This window comes from Salmo trutta, chromosome 26 (assembly GCF_901001165.1).
Source record: "Salmo trutta chromosome 26, fSalTru1.1, whole genome shotgun sequence".
Taxonomy (NCBI): domain Eukaryota; kingdom Metazoa; phylum Chordata; class Actinopteri; order Salmoniformes; family Salmonidae; genus Salmo; species Salmo trutta.
This window is the reverse complement of record NC_042982.1, coordinates 7,357,937-7,375,457: the sequence shown is the minus strand read 5'-3', so window position 1 is coordinate 7,375,457 and position 17,521 is coordinate 7,357,937. Positions and strand designations below refer to the sequence as shown.

The 17,521-nt window shown below is 45.2% G+C and overlaps 1 protein-coding gene across 7 annotated transcripts in view; it reads left to right on the top strand.

The window, feature by feature from the left end:
* The window catches only part of LOC115163007 (Down syndrome cell adhesion molecule-like protein 1 homolog), a 137,324-nt gene that overhangs the window by 102,869 nt on the left and 16,934 nt on the right, over window positions 1–17,521 (top strand). For all 7 annotated transcript variants that reach the window (XM_029714571.1, XM_029714569.1, XM_029714570.1 and 4 more), the window contains 8 exons: window positions 3,849–4,054; window positions 4,251–4,347; window positions 4,969–5,097; window positions 5,360–5,527; window positions 6,344–6,414; window positions 6,625–6,865; window positions 16,071–16,217; window positions 16,833–16,988. In XM_029714571.1, coding sequence (XP_029570431.1) covers window positions 3,849–4,054; window positions 4,251–4,347; window positions 4,969–5,097; window positions 5,360–5,527; window positions 6,344–6,414; window positions 6,625–6,865; window positions 16,071–16,217; window positions 16,833–16,988 — 1,215 coding nt within the window. The remainder of the gene's footprint in view (window positions 1–3,848; window positions 4,055–4,250; window positions 4,348–4,968; window positions 5,098–5,359; window positions 5,528–6,343; window positions 6,415–6,624; window positions 6,866–16,070; window positions 16,218–16,832; window positions 16,989–17,521) is intronic.

The following is a 17,521-nucleotide window of genomic DNA, read 5'->3' as shown; positions in this document are numbered from 1 at the left end:
TCCCAAACAATCTCAATTGGGTTGAGGTTGGGTAATTGTGGAGGCCAGGTCATCTGATGCAACACTCCATCATTTTCCTTCTTGATCAAATAGCCCTTACACAGCCTGGAGGTGTGTTTTGGGTCATTGCCTTGTTAAAACAAATGATAGTCTCACTAAGCCCAAAACCAGATGGGATGGTGTATCACTGCACAATGCTGTGGTAGCCATGCTGGTGTGCCTTGAATTCGAAATAAATCACTGACAGTGCCACACCAGCAAAGCACCCCCAAACTATCACACCTCCTCCTCCATGCTTCACAGTGGGAACCACACATGCAGAGATCATCTGTTCACCTACTCTGCATCTCACAATGACACAGCGGTTGGACTCATCAGACCAAAGGACAGATTTCCACCGGTCTAATGTCCATTGCTCATGTTTCTTGGCCCAAGCAAGTCTCTTCTTCTTATTGGTGTCCTTTAGTAGTGGTTTCTTTGCAGCAATTCAACCATGAAGGCCTGATTAATGCAGTCTTCTCTGAACAGTTGATGTTGAGATGTGTCTGTTACTTGAACTCTGTGAAGCATTTAATTGGGCTGAAATTTCTTAGGCTGGTAACTCCAATGAACCTATCATCTGCGGCAGATGTAACTCTGGGTCTTCCTTTCCTGTGGAGGTCCTCATGATAGCCAGTTTTATCATAGCGCTTGATGGTTTTTGCGACTGCAATTGAAGAAACTTTCAAAGTTCTTGAAATTTTCCGTATTAACGGGCCTTCATGTCTTAAAGTAATGATGGACTGTCATTTCTTGCCATAAGATGGACTTGGTCTTTTACCAAATAGGGCTATCTTCTGTATAGCCCCCTACCTTGTCACAACACAACTGATTGGCTCAAACACATTAAGAAGGAAAGAAATTCCACAAATTAACCTTTAACAAGGCACACCTGTTAATTGAAATGCATTCCAGGTGACTACATCATGAAGCTGCTTGAGAGAATGCCAAGAGTGTGCAAAGCTGTCATCAAGGCAAAGGTTGGCTACTTTGAAGAATCTCAAATATAAAATATATTTTGATTTGTTTAACACTTTTTTTGGTTACTACATGATTCCATGTGTTTTGATGTCTTCACTATTATTCTAAATAGTAAAAATAAAGAGAAACCCTTGAATGAGTAGGTGTAAAATCCTTTGACTGGTACTGTAGATCTTATCATTGACTACAGTTCTACTTTACTGTGATGCTACTTTATCATACAGAGATGAGTTTCCCAAAACATAATCATCTTAGGCACTAAGATAATTGCTCCTCCATTGCCTAATGGACTTAACCTTTCACTGCAGTGGGCTAAATTAGGGTCACACAGAGTTTACATCCCAATATTACACTTCATATACACTACTGTTGAAAAGTTTGGGGTCACTTAGAAATGTCATTGTTTTTGAAAGAAAAGCAATTTTTTTGTCCATTGAAATAACATAAAATTGATCAGAAATACAGTGTAGACATTGTTAATGTTGTAAATGACTATTGTAGCTGGAAACAGTCACATTTTTATGGAATATCTACAGTACATAGGCTTACAGAGGCCCATTATCAGCAACCATCACTCCTGTGTTCCAATGGCACGTTGTGTTAGCTTATCCACGTTTATCATTTTAAAAGAATAATTGATCATTAGAAAACCCTATTGCAATTATGTTAGCACAGCTGAAAACTGTTGTTCTGATTAAAGAAGCAATTAAACTGTCCTTCTTTAGACTAGTTGAGTATCTGGAGCATCAGCATTTGTGGGTTTGAATACAGGCTAACAATGGCCAGAGACAAAGAACTCTCTTCCAAAACTCGTCAGTCTATTCTTGTTCTGAGAAATGAAGGCTATTCCATGCAAGAAATTGCCAAGAAACTGAAGATCTCGTACAACACTGTGTACTACTCCCTTCACAGAACAGCGTAGACTGGCCCTAACCAGAATAGAAAGAGGAGTGGGAGGCCCCAGTGCACAACTGAGCTAGAGGGCAAGTACATTAGAGTGTCTAGTTTGAGAAACAGATGCCTCACAAGTCCTCAACTGGCAGCTTCATTAAATAGAACCTGCAAAACACCAGTCTCAACGTCAACAGTGAAGAGGCGACTCTGGGATGCTGACCTTCTAGACAGAGTTGCAAAGAAAAAGCCATATCTCAGACTGGCCAATAAAAAGGAAAGAACACAGACACTGAACAGAGGAAGATTGGAAAAAAGTGTTATGGACAGACAAATCTAAGTTTGAGGTGTTCGGATCACAAAGAAGAACATTCATGAGATGCAGAAAAAATGAAAAAATGCTGGAGAAGTGCTTGACGCCATCTGTAAAGCATGGTGGAGGCAATGTGATGGTCTGGGGGTGCTTTGGTGGTGGTAAAGGGATCTTTAAGAAGGAAGGCTAACACTCCATTTTGCAATGGCACACCATAACGGCACTTAATTGGAGCCAATTTCCTCCTACAACAGGACAATGACCCTAAGCACAGCTCCAAACTATGCAATAACTATTTTGGGAAGAAGCAGTCAGCTGGTAATCCGTCTATAATAGAGTGGCCAGCACAGTCACCGGATCTCAACCCTATTGAGCTGTTGTTCGAGCAGCTTGACCGTATGATACGTAAGAAGTGCCCATCAAGCCAATCCAAATTGTGGGAGGTGCTTCAGGGAACATGGGGTGAAATCTGTTCAGATTGCTAGAATGCCAAAGGACTGCAAAGCTGTAATTGCAGCAAAATTGAGGATTCTTTGATGAAAGCAAAGATGGACACAATTATTTTTTCATGGAAAACAAGGACATTTCTAAGTGACCCCAAACTTTTGAGCGGTAGTGTACATCACAGAAGACTGAAATGTAACACAACTGTTTGACATAGAAACACCAGATTTTTTGCCTTTTAATTTTTTCTTTTTTTTTTATAAATTATGAAAAATATAATATTCCACCCATGAGGCCACTAGGTAATGTGACTTTATTATGATTATGAGTAAGAAACATTTATTCTAGTGTCAAAATTGACTATGAAGTGTAAATAGGATACATTTGGTCATAAAGTTAGTCCCGTCCAAAACTGAGATTTGCAAGATAATTTTAAAAATATGTCATGGAATGAAGGGTATGTAGCAGTTTTCCTTGGGTTGGGTGTATTTCAATCCTGCCAACATACCCACAGCTGGCAGCACCTAAGTAATCATCAATTCGGGGCACAGCTGCAAGTGACCCAATCGTAATGCCCATGGTAAATTTGGTTTGACTTCGGATATCCCTGTGGGGCTAGCTAGGGACCATCAGTAAATTACACAATGTACATGGGGCAATATTTTTAAATGTTCAATAGCTCCAAATTTCAATGACTTAAAAACCTCAAACCAGTGATATATAGTAGACATTCATATACAAACATTGAAAGTTTTAAATTAATGAGAAGACTAAAAGGTGTGCAACATGAAGATATTGCCCCATTTGTGGAATATATTGACAGTCCCTAACTAGCCCCACAGATAGGCTATCGAAAGTCAAACCAACGGCGACACACTGGCCAGCTGAAGCTAATCGGCCAAAGAAGTTGGCTAACTTGCTAGCCAAGGCTAAATCTAGACACAGGACTTGGTTACACTGTTTCAATCTCATTTCCTAATGAGGATTAAAACCGAGGCTAAATCAGTCATTTCATCCCTCCTTTAAAATGATCTTAGTACGAAAGTTGATTCTTATATTTTGGTGGAAACTCATGTATAACGAAAAACTCCTTTCCCTGTCGGACTCTGTCCCATTATTTCCCTTGTCACTCTCGCCATCCATCCCACCTTCATTCTTCCCTCCATCGTTCTCTCTCCAGTCCCAGCAATGATCACGTCGCACCCCAACACCACCATGGCCATTAAGGGACAGATTAAGGAGCTGAACTGCACAGCGAGGGGGGAATGGCCTATCATCATCCGTTGGGAGCGTGGTGACACGGTCATCGACCCCGACCGTAACCCTCGCTACGCCATCACCACCAGCCCCAACGAGAAGAGTGATGAAGTATTGTCTACGCTGAAGGTGAGTCACACACATATACTGTAGACATATACACAAACATACAGTCTGAAACAGACACACAGATAAAAACACACACCATTTAGACGGTTAGGACATGAGAACAGATGAGATGTGTATGGAGGTGGCTTTACGTAGTCTCTCTCTCTCTCTCTCTCTCTCTCTCTCTCTCTGTCTCTCTGTCTCTCTCTGTGTGTAGCTGAAGCCAGCAGAACGTGGTGACTCGGTCTTCTTCTCCTGCCATGCCATCAACTCATATGGAGAGGGCCGGGGACTCATCCAGCTCACTGTGCAAGGTCAGTGGGTCAGACAATCACCCAGATGGAAATGCTTGGGTCACATTCATTAGCACACACCGTAGCAAAGCGTTTTGCAATGGAAAATGATAGTTCAGGTAATCATCCCTGTTTCAGTCCGTTTTCTTCCGTTTGGTGCCTAGTGAATAGACAACTACCTGCTTACTGTGACATGAATCGGGAGAGAGCAAAAATCAGTACAGGATCACTTTCTTTCACACTATGCTAATGTTCTATTCCCTCTACACTCTTAAAAACAAATGTGCTATCTGGAACTTAAAAGGGTTGTTCGAATTGTGCGAAACGTCAGTTATTTTTTATTCCTAAATTTTAAACAAAAGGGTGACGTCAGTGAAATTTTAAACAAAAACAACAAATCTTTCTCCCCATTGGAGAACCCTATTGTGTTCCAGGTAGAACCATATTTGGTTCCATTTAGAACCCTTTCTACAGAGGGTTCTACATGGAACCCAAAATGATTCTACTTGGAACTAAAAAGGGTTCTACCTGGAACTAAAAAGGGTTCTACCTGGAACTAAAAAGGGTTCTACCTGGAACTAAAAAGGGTTCTACCTTACATCTTTCTCCTTTCCTTTCTTTCTCTTCCTCCTTCTCTCTCAGAGCCCCCAGACCCTCCAGAGTTGGAGGTGAGGGAGGTGAAGGATCGGAGTATGAACCTGCGCTGGACCCAGAGATTTGACGGCAACAGCATCATCACCAGCTACGACATTGAGTACAAGAACAAGACCGGTATGCCAGGGGACAGCGGGGGTTAAACTGGGGATTGACTATTAGTCGGTCCTGAGAACATAACTGTAACCGACTAATGTATCTTCTGTCTTTTGTGTGCACACACAAACATACACATATATATATATATATATATATATATATATATATATATATATATATATATATACATACACACACACACACACACACACACACACACACACACACACACACACACACACACACACACACACACACACACACTCATCAACACATGCAGATCCATGGGAGTTAAAGCATGCCACCCGTAAGATCTCTCCTACCAATAACCAGGCCAACATCGTGGATCTACACCCTGCCCAAGTCTACAGCATCCGCATGTTCTCCTACAACAAGATCGGACACAGTCAAGCCAGCAAGGAGCTCACCATCAGCACAGAGGAAGCACGTGAGTCTAACACAACCACACACATACAGTGCCTTCAGAAAGTATTCAGACCCCTTGACTTTTTCCACATTTTGTTACGTCACAGCCGTATTCTAAAATGTATTAAATAAAACAAAACCCTCAGCAATCTGCACACAATACCCCATAAGGACAAAGTGAAAACAGGTTTTTAGATCATTTTGCCAGTTTATTCAAAATAAAAAACAGAAATACCTCATTTACATAAGTATTCAGACCCTTTGCTATGAGACACAAAATTGAGCTCAGGTGCTTCCTGTTTCCATTGATCATCCTTGAGATGTTTCTACAACTTGATTTGGAGAGGCACACACCTGTCTATATAAGGTCCCACAGCTGACAGTGCATGTCAGAGCAAAAACCAAGCCATGAGGTCCAAGGAATTGTCCATAGAGCTTCGAGACAGGATTGTGTCGCAGCACAGATCTGGGGAAGGGTACCAAACCATGTCTGCAGCATTGAAGGTCCCCAAAAACACAGTGGCCTTATTCTTAAATGGAAGAAGTTTGGAACCACCAAGACACTTTCTAGAGCTGGCCGCCCGGCCAAACTGAGCAATCGGTGGAAAAGGGCCTTGATCAGGGAGGTGACCAAGAACCCGATGGTTACTTTGACAGAGCTCTAGAAATCCGCTGTGGAGATGGAAGAAGCTAACAAAATGTGGAAAAGGTCAAGGGGTTTGAATTTTTTTCGAAGGCACTGTACACGCACAAACATAAACACGCACAAACGGATATCGATGAGATGACCTTTGACTGCACTGAAAAAGATTGACCATCTCTTTTTTCCTCCCGCCAGAGCCTGATGGTCCTCCTATGGAGGTTTTCCTCCAGCCTATGACCTCGCAGAGCATCCGCGTCACCTGGAAGGTAAACCACCTGTAGATTCAAGATTCAACACTATTACAAACACCATAGCAATATGACATGAGACACTCTTTACAGGTCGAGGACCAGTCTGAAATTAAAACCTAGAATCACATGAGAATCACATATCTGTTCCCGCCACAGAACTCTATCAATGTCAATTTTTATCCTCTTTCATTCTCTCATCCCTCTCTTCTCCCTCTGTCCCTCTAGGCCCCCAGGAAGGAGCTTCAGAACGGGGTGATCCGGGGTTACCAGATTGGTTACCGTGAGAACGGGCCTGGCAGTAACGGCCAGTACAGTATCGTGGAGATGAAGGCTACGGGGGACAGTGAGGTGTACACCCTGGACAACCTGAAGAAGTTTGCCCAATATGGAGTGGTGGTCCAGGCCTTCAACAGGGCCGGCACAGGCCCCTCCAGCTCTGAGATCAACGCTACCACACTGGAAGATGGTAGGGGGCATGGAACACACACACAGAGAGACAAGACATACGCACACACACACACACACAATCCTTGATTGATGTTCTAATGTGTTTTCTTAGCAGGAGCCCTAATGTAGACATGTTTGAGTAAAAATAGTCCAAATGACCAGTTCTTACACGGTTCATACTAGTCAGACTTAGAGGGCCAAATATACCTGATCCCTCTACCTTTGTCACCCTCCTCACCTCATCTTTGAACATTCCCAAATGATTCTTTCTCTTTTTGCTATCAATTCTTTTTTAGATATCTCCCTTCTTACTTCATCTCTAACCTCTCTCTCTCTCTCAATTCAGTTCAATTCAAGGGGCTTTATTGGCATGGGTAACATATGTTAACAATGCAAATGCAAGTGAAGTAGATAATAATCAATAAAAATGAACAGTAAACATTACACTCACAGAAGTTCCAAAAGAATAAAGACATTAACAATCATAAATATGGGTTGTATTTACAATGGTGTTTGTTCTTCTCTGGTCAACCTTTTCTTGTGGCAACAGGTCACAAATCTTGCTGCTGTGATGGCACACTGTGGTATTTCATCCAGTAGATATGGGAGTTTATCAAAATAGGGTTTGTTTTCAAATTCTTCGTGGATCTGTGTAATCTGAGGGAAATGTGTCACTAATATGGTCATACATTGGGCAGGAGGTTAGGAAGTGCAGCTCAGTTTCCACCTAATTTTGTGTCTTCTCTTGAGAGCCAGGTCTGCCTACGGTGGCCTTTCTCAATAGCAAGGCTATGCTCACTGAGTCTGTACATAGTCAAAGCTTTCCTTAAGTTTGGGTCAGTCACTGTGATCAGGTATTCTGCCAATGGGTACTCTCTGTTTGGGGCCAAATAGCATTCTAGATGGTTGTTTTTTTGTTAATTACTTGACACATTGGAAATAATTATCTTTTTGTTTTCTCATGATTTGGTTGGGTCTAATTGTGTTGCTGTCCTGGGGCTATGTGGGGTGTGTTTGTGAACAGAGCCCCAGGGCCAGCTTGCTTAGGGGACTCTTCTCCAGGTTCATCTCTCTGTAGGTGATGGCTTTGATATGGAAGGTTTGGGAATCGCTTCCTTCTAGGTGGTTGTAGAATTTAGCGTCTCTTTTCTGGATTTTGAAAATTAGCGGGTATCGGCCTAATTCTGCTCTGCATGAATTATTTGGTGTTGTACACGGAGGATATTTATGCAGAATTCTGCATGCAGAGTCTCAATTTGGTGTTCATCCCATTTTGTGAATTCTTGGTTGGTGAGTGTACCCCAGACCTCACAACCATAAAGGCCAATGGGTTCTATAGCTGATTCAAGTATTTTTAGCCAGATCCTAATTGGTATGTTGAATTTTATGTTCCTTTTGATGGCATTAGAATACCCTTCTTGCCTTGTCTCTCAGATCGTTCACAGCTTTGTGGAAGTTACCTGTGGCGCTGATGTTTAGGCCAAGATATGTATAGTTTTTTGTGTGCTCTAGGGCAACAGTGTCTAGATGGAATTTGAATTTGTGGTCGTAGCGACTGGACCTTTTTTGGAACACCATTATTTTGGTCTTACTGAGATTTACTGTCAGGGCCCAGGTCTGGCAGAATCTGTGCAGAAGATCTAGGTGCTGCTGTAGGCCCTCCTTGGTAGGTGACAGAAGCACCAGATCATCAGTAGACATTTGACTTCAGATTCAAGTAGGGTGAGTCCGGGTGCTGCAGACTGTTCTAGTGCCCTCGCCAATTCGTTGATATATATGTTGAAGAGGGTGGGGCTTAAGCTGCATCCCTGTCTCACCCCACGGCCCTGTGGGAAGAAATGTGTGTCTTTTGCCTATTTTAACCGCACACTTGTTGTTTGTGTACATGGATTTTATAATATCGTATATTTTTTCCCCAACACCACTTTCCATCAATTTGTATAGCAGACCCTCATGCCAAATTGAGTCAGAAGCTTTTTTGAAATCAACAAAGCATGAAAATACATTGCCTTTGTCTTGGTTTATTTGTTTGTCAATTAGAGTGTGCAGGGTGAATACGTGGTCTGTCGTACAATAATTTGGTAAAAAGCCATTTGCTCAGTACATTGTTTTCACTGAGGAAATGTACAAGTCTGCTGTTAATGATAATGCAGAGGATTTTCCCAAGGTTGCTGTTGACACATATCCCACGGTAGTTATTAAATCCAATTTGTCTCCACTTTTGTGGTTTAGAGTGATCATGCCTTTGGTTACAAATATTGAGGGAAAATGCAAAAGCTAATGATAATGTAATAGTTTTAGTATAGCCAATTGGAATTTGTTGTCTGTATATTTGATCATTTCATTGAAGATACCATCAACACCACAGGCCTTTTTGGGTTGGAGGATTTTTATTTTGTCTGATGTTCATTCCAGGTAATTGGAGAATCCAGTGGGTTCTGGTAGTCTTTAATAGTTGATTCTTAGATTTCTATTTGATCATGTATATATTTTTGCTGTTTGTTCTTTGTTAGAGGGCCAAAAATATTGGAGAAGTGGTTTACCCATACATTTCCATTTTGGATAGATAATTCTTTGTTGTTTGTTTGTTTGTTTAGTGTTTTCCAATTTTCCCAGAAGTGCTTCGAGTCTATGGATTCTTCAATTACATTGAGCTGATTTCTGACGCGCTGTTCCTTCTTTTTCCGTAGTGTATTTCTGTATCATTTTGGTGATTCACCATAGTGAAGGCCTAGACTCAGGTTTTCCGGGTCTCTATGTTTTTGATTGGACAGGTTTCTCAATTTCTTTCTTAGATTTTTGCATTCTTCATCAAAACATTTGTCATTGTTGTTCATTTTCTTCGGTTTTCTATTTGAGATTTTTAGATTTGATAGGGAAGCTGAGAGGTCAAATATACTGTGAAGATTTTCTACTGCCAGGTTTACACCTTCACTATTACAGTGGAACGTTTTGTCCAGGAAGTTCTTAAAGGGATTGAATTTGTTGTTGCCTAATTGGTTTTTGGTAGGTTTCCACACTACATTCCTTCCATCTATAGCATTTCTTAATATTGCTCAATTCCTTTGGCTTTGATGCTTCATGATTGAGTATTGCTCTGTTCAAGTAGACTGTGATTTTGCTGTGATCTGATAGGGGTGTCAGTGGGCTGACTGAACACTCTGAGAGACTCTGTGTTGAGGTCAGTGATAAAGTAGTCTACAGTACTACTGCCAAGAGATGAGCTATAGGTGTACCTACCATAGGAGTCCCCTCAAAGCCTACCACTGACTATGTACATACCCAGCTGAGGTATGTACATATGTGCTGAGGGTGTCAGGTTCTTGTCCGGTTCTGGCATTTAGGTCGCCACAGACTAGTACATGTCCCTGGGCCTGAAAATGATTGATTTACCCCTCCATGATGGAGAAGCTGTCTTCATTAAAGTATGGGGACTCTATTGGGCGGATATAGGTAGCACACAGGAAGACATTTTTCTCTGTTAAGATCATTTCCTTTTGAATTTCAAGCCAAATGTAAAATGTTCCTGTTTTGATTAATTTAATGGAGTGAGTTAGGTCTGCTCTATACCAAATTAGCATACCCCGTGAGTCCCTTCCCTGTTTCACACCTGGTAGTTTGGTGGATTGGACTACCACGTCTCTGTAATCTAGAGGGCAACCAGTGGGTTCGTCTCCCCTATACCAGATTTCTTGTAGGATGACAATGTCGGTATTTCCGATTTCTTTGATGAAGTCTAGGTTCCTGCTCTTTAGGCCAAAGGCAAATGACCTCAGGCCTTGGATATTCCAGGATGAGATAGTGAAGGCTTTGTGCTCCATAAAGTGACCAATGTTGTGTGGTTCGGCCTCAGGCCAGTAAGTGTGAGCAGAGCCTGCGGAGCATTTGGTACATGCCATTGGCTTGGGCTAGTGTAAGAGTGGGGGTTGGGCCTGTTTGCCCGCTCACGGCCTGGGCGTATGTGTGACTTCCATGTTGAGGCCCTCTTTGTGGGGATGGGGTGGGCAGGAGGGGCATAGGTCTGATCTGAGGGGGCCTAAATGGGGTGTGGGCATGGTTGACTTGGTTGGGAGGGTTGTATGTGGCTGGTGGTGTTGTGGTCTGGATGTAGGTCCTCTCGGTGTGGGTCCTGTATGTGTAGGTCCGGGGGGGGGGGTCCCGCAGGTTTGGGACAGTGTCTCGCTGGTCTGGGCGGGGTGTCTATTGATCTGTTGCTCCTGTGTGAAGAGTTGGGGCTGCGTTTGAGCGCGATGTAGAGTCCAGGCGACGGTGGGCACTGCTGCCTTGTATAGGTGGACCTGGTCGTAAAGGCTGTTCAAGTCCATGGTGGAGTGGTGGGCCAGGAAAACATTTGGTTTTGAGGTACAGTCACAGGAAATACTTGTATTTGCCCGCTCTCTCTCCCCCCATCCCTCTCTCTCTGTGTCTGGGTGATCTCTCTCTCTCTCTCTCTCCCCCCATCCCTCTCTCTCTGTGTCTGGGTGATCTCTCTCTCTCTCCCCCCATCCCTCTCTCTCTGTGTCTGGGTGATCTCTCTCTCTCTCTCTCTCTCTCTCTCTCCCCCCATCCCTCTCTCTCTGTGTCTGGGTGATCTCTCTCTCTCTCTCTCTCCCCCATCCCTCTCTCTCTGTGTCTGGGTGATCTCTCTCTCTCTCTCTCTCTCCCCCCTCATCCCTCTCTCTCTGAGTCTGATGTGATCTCTCTCTCTCTCCTCCTCCCCATCTCTCTCTCTCTCTCTCCTCCTCCCTCCCTCTCTCTCTGTGTCCTGGGTGATCTCTCTCTCTCCTCTCTCTCTCCTGCTCCTCTCCTCTCTCCTCCCCTCTCTCTCTCCGTCTCTCCCTCCTACGGAGAGCCCTCTCTCTCTCTCCATCTCTCTCTCCCCCCCATCCCTCTCTCTCTGTATGTCTGGGGATCTCTCTCTCTCTCTCTCTCTCTCTCCCCCCATCCCTCTCTCTCTGTGTCTGGGTGATCTCTCTCTCTCTCTCTCCCCCCATCCCTCTCTCTCTGTGTCTGGGTGATCTCTAGCGGGGCGTCTCTCCAACACTCTCCTGTGTATTCCTCTCCTTCCCCCCCTCTCTCTGTCTCTCATTCAATTCAATTAAATTTGATTTATTGGCATGACTTAACAATGTACATATTGCCAAAGCTTACTTTGGATATTTATAATATTAAAATAAGAATAATCAAAATTGTCAATGGAACAACAGTAACAACAATAACCAAGGGTCAAAATAACCATAGATTAAACAATAAGCATACAGTAGAGGACATGTGCAGGTTGATTGGTCTGTCAGACCCCGTCCCTCATCTTATGGCAGGCAGCAATGTAGTGCACTGCCAACCCACAGCTCCCTGCGTCCTCCCCCAACAGGACGGGTAGCCTATCCTCATCAGAGAGGTCTTTGAAACCTTGAATAAGGGTTTCAAATTTGGGGATATTTGTTTTATATTTTTTACATTTTGTCAGGAAATGCAGCTCCGTCTCAGGTTCTGCTGTTGTGCAGTGGTTGCACAGCCTTTCCTCTACAGGGAGCCAGGTTTTCCTGTGTCTACCCTTCTCAATGGCAAGGCTGTGCTCACTGAGCCTGTACTTTGTCAAGGTTTTTGTAAGGTTTTCATCAGTAACCATGGTCAAATAGTTAGCCACGGTGTACTGTCGATTTAGGGCTAGATAACACTGCATTTTGCTTTGTGCTTGTGTTTCCCAATAAGCAATGTAGTTTTTCTTTGACTGTGTTGTAATTTGGTTTATTCTGTGTGTAAGTAGAACAGGTTTGTGAACTTAGCCCCAGGACCAGCTGGATGAGGGGACTCTTTTCTTTGCTCAGCTCTTGGCAATGATATGACAGGGGGTCACTGTATTTTAGATGTTTCCAAAACTTTATTGCTCTTTTTTGCGTTTTTATTATTAGTGGATATTGGCCTAATTCTGTCCTGCATGCATTGTTTGTAGTTTTCCTCTGGACATGTAGGAGAATCTTACAGAACTCTGCATGCAGGGTTTCAATGGGGTGTTTGTCCCATTTGGTGAAATCTTGTTTTGCAAGTTGACCCCACACCTCGCTGCCATAAAGTGCAATTGGTTCAATGACACATTCAATTAGTTTTAGCCAAACTTTAATAGGTATTTCAATTTCAATTAGTTTTTTAATGTCATAGAATGCCCTGCGTGCTTTCTCTCTGTTCATTCACTGAATCATCAAGATATCCAGTTGAGCTAATTTTTAAACCTAAGTAATTGTAGTGTGTGCAGTACTCTATATATTTTGTACCAATTGAGAACTTTGGTCTCTTTGGTCTCTCTCTGTGTCTGGATGATCTCTACCAGGGAGTCTCTCTCTCTCTCTCTCTCTCTCTCTCTCTCTCTCGCTCTCGCTCTCGCTCTCGCTCTCGCTCTCGCTCTCGCTCTCTCTGTCTGGGTGATCTCTACCGGGTGTCTCTCCAACACTCTCCTGTGTATTCCTCCTCCCTCTCTTGATGTTTTTCTCTTGCTATGAAATATGAAAACACACACACACACACACACACACACACACACAGTTGGCTGAAGCCCTATTGGTCCAGAGCTTTGCTCTTCCCAGTGGCTGTCTCCGTGGTGACAGTGATATTGATGGCCATTATGATAATAGTGATAACAACAAGCATACTAAAAATAATTCTAATTAGCTTGTCTCTCTCTTTCTGTTTGCTTCCTGCCGTAATTATCCACAGCTGAACGCATTGTCTCCCTGCTCCCTGCTCCCTCTTTTCATCTTTCTCCTCTTCCTCTCCTCCTATGCCCGCGTTCCCTCCTCTCCTCCTCCCCTCTCTCTCTCTCTCGCTCCAAAAACAACCACCTTTCATTTGTCTCTCTGCCTCTACTCCCTCACAAGCTGCCTCACATCTCCCCCCCCACTCTTTCACTCTAGTCTCTCCATACTTCCCTCCCTTCTTGCCTGTTTTTATGTTTTCCTGGTTCTTCTTTATCCCTCTCCCACTTTTTCTCTCACCTCCCTGTCTCTCGTGATTCCTCCGCCCCTCCTCCTTTGTGTTGTATTCAAGGTGAATTGGTAGTAGTAGGTTGTGATTGTGTCAGGTCTGGAACGTTGCGAGTGGTACGGAGCAGGTTGTGATTGTGTCAGGTCTGGAACGTTGCGAGTGGTACGGAGCAGGTTGTGATTGTGTCAGGTCTGGAACGTTGCGAGTGGTACGGAGTAGGTTGTGATTGTGTCAGGTCTGGAACGCTGCGAGTGGTAGGGAGCAGGTTATGATTGTGTCAGGTCTGGAACGTTGCGAGTGGTACGGAGCAGGTTGTGATTGTGTCAGGTCTGGAACGTTGCGAGTGGTACGGAGCAGGTTGTGATTGTGTCAGGTCTGGAACGTTGCGAGTGGTACGGAGCAGGTTGTGATTGTGTCAGGCCTGGAACGTTGCGAGTGGTACGGAGTAGGTTGTGATTGTGTCAGGTCTGGAACGCTGCGAGTGGTACGGAGCAGGTTGTGATTGTGTCAGGTCTGGAACGTTGCGAGTGGTACGGAGTAGGTTGTGATTGTGTCAGGTCTGGAACGTTGCGAGTGGTACGGAGCAGGTTGTGATTGTGTCAGGTCTGGAACGTTGCGAGTGGTACGGAGCAGGTTGTGATTGTGTCAGGTCTGGAACGTTGCGAGTGGTACGGAGCAGGTTGTGATTGTGTCAGGTCTGGAACGCTGCGAGTGGTAGGGAGCAGGTTGTGATTGTGTCAGGTCTGGAACGTTGCGAGTGGTACGGAGCAGGTTGTGATTGTGTCAGGCCTGGAACGTTGCGAGTGGTACGGAGCAGGTTGTGATTGTGTCAGGTCTGGAACGCTGCGAGTGGTACGGAGCAGGTTGTGATTGTGTCAGGTCTGGAACGTTGCGAGTGGTACGGAGCAGGTTATGATTGTGTCAGGTCTGGAACGCTGCGAGTGGTAGGGAGCAGGTTGTGATTGTGTCAGGTCTGGGACGCTGCGGGTGGTACGGAGCAGGTTGTGATTGTGTCAGGTCTGGAACGTTGCGAGTGGTACGGAGTAGGTTGTGATTGTGTCAGGTCTGGAACGTTGCGAGTGGTACGGAGCAGGTTGTGATTGTGTCAGGTCTGGAACGCTGCGAGTGGTACGGAGCAGGTTGTGATTGTGTCAGGTCTGGAACGCTGCGAGTGGTACGGAGCAGGTTATGATTGTGTCAGGTCTGGGACGCTGCGGGTGGTACGGAGCAGGTTGTGATTGTGTCAGGTCTGGAACGTTGCGAGTGGTACGGAGTAGGTTGTGATTGTGTCAGGTCTGGAACGTTGCGAGTGGTACGGAGCAGGTTGTGATTGTGTCAGGTCTGGAACGTTGCGAGTGGTACGGAGCAGGTTATGATTGTGTCAGGTCTGGAACGTTGCGAGTGGTACGGAGCAGGTTGTGATTGTGTCAGGTCTGGGACGCTGCGGGTGGTACGGAGCAGGTGATGATTGTGTCAGGTCTGGGACGCTGCGGATGGTACGGAGCAGGTTATGATTGTGTCAGGTCTGGGACGCTGCGGGTGGTACGGAGCAGGTTGTGATTGTGTCAGGTCTGGAACGTTGACGTCTTAATGGCAGTTGGAGTTGAGTCCACTAGGGTTGTGAGCGGAGAAGGACCCTCAGACCTAATAACACAAGCCCCTCATTTCTCTTCTCCCCTCTCCCTCCCTCTCTCCCTTCCTCCCCCATTTCGTCCTCCACAACTCCCTCTCTCGCCACACCAGCTGCGGCGTCCTTATCGTTGCAAGCCAACTCCACCTCTTTCATTTCTCTCCCTCATTTTTTTTCTCTCGCTCTCTCTCTCTCTCTCTCTCTCTCTTTCCATTCAGTCAGCCTTCATCCAATCATCCTGTTCCTCGCTTTCTCTCACAAGTCCAGATCTGTTCATCCTCAATAGTGGTGTTATTCACCCAGTGAAAGCCCATTGGTCAGTGAGCCAAGGGCAGCTGATAGATAGAAGGGGCACCTGGGAGAAGTGAGACAAAGGAACCTTTTTACGCCAACATCTTCACATCAGAGAGGATAGATGTGTCTTATTTATTTAGAGTCATCACTCATCTGATGATAGATATTTAGGCGAATCTAGGGTTTGGGTTGTGTTTTTACATGTCTTGGTTTACTACTTGGTGGTGTCTGGGAAATCGTCCCTAGCTGTTGTGTTCAACATGTCGTATATTGGTGGGTCCTGATAATAATCTCTTCCTCTTCCCTCCCTCCCTTTTTCCAGTGCCCAGCCAGCCGCCCCAGACCGTGCGGGCCATCTCGGTGACATCCGACGAGGCGGTAATCACCTGGGCGGAGCCCCCGCGTCTGACACTGCACGGCGTGCTGAAGGGTTACCGTGTGGTCTTCTGGTCCCTCTTCCCCGACGGAGGTGGGTGCTGTGGGGGCCCGACATACCCGCACGCACGGGCACAGGGCCACGCGCAGAGTAACTATCACTTCTACGCCTCTGACCCCTCCGCCCTGAGTCGACCTCAGAGTTTGACCTTTAACCTTTCAACCCTCGGCCCTGACCTCTGACTGCTACCTAACGTGGTTTATGTACCAGACCTTATTTACTGGTCTTCCTGGTAAAATAGATTTTTTTCTCTGCCGAAATAAAACATGTATTTTGTGAATCCTTGAAACCAACCCCAACCACCAGCCTGCCGCTCTTACTACACATATTCCAAGCAAATGCCAACGAACCCCTAAACTAGCTGATCATACTACAAACCTGAACCTCCTCGTGCAGCGATACGGTATAAAGGCCGTGTGCTGTGTCCAGTTATCCGTCTGTATCTTTGTGCATGTGTTGGTGTGCTTTAGTGGTTCTGTTTGGGAAACTCGTCCTGAGGACTGATCATATCCTTTCCCCATTTTCCAACTCCTTCCCCGCTCGTCCTCTCTTCTTCCCCTTGTCCTTTTGTCTAACTCTACACACTCTTCATTCTGCTACCCTCTATCCCTCCGTCTCTTTCCATCCCGCTCCCTCTGTCTCTGTCAGAGTGGGGAGAGATGCAGAACATCACGACATCTCGTGAGCAGGTGGAGCTGAGAGGGCTGGAGAAGTTCACTAACTACAGTGTGCAGGTGCTGGCCTACACACAGGCTGGGGACGGGGTCAGGAGCAATGTGCTGTACATCCAGACCCGCGAGGACCGTGAGTGCGCGAACACACACACACACACACACACGCCCCTCCACATACACAAACATATACACAGAGGAATGCATGCACACACATGTTTTGAGGGTGTGGCCTACTGCTAGATAAGGTGTGGGAACCTGGGGTTAGTTTGTGGGGTGTGAGGGGGTGGATGGATGGCAGGAGGCTGGGGTTAGTTTGTGGGGTGTGAGGGGGTGGATGGATGGCAGGGGGCTGGGGTTAGTCTGTGGGGTGTGAGGGGGATGGATGGATGACAGGGGGCTGATGTCGGGTTTAGGAAGCTGAGGTTGCTGATTAATGCCTCTTTGTGCTGTGATGTGCTATTACTAGTACTAATGAGAACTAAGAAGCCAAAGGGTGTGTGTTTAAAGGGCATAAGGGTGTGTGTGTGTGTGTGTGTGTGTGTGTGTGTGTGTGTGTGTGTGTGTGTGTGTGTGTACATCTGCATCTACGTGTGTGTGTCCAGCTCAGCACCCAGCACAAGGAGAGAGATTAATTATTTGTGGCTTAGAGATAATTAATTTTGT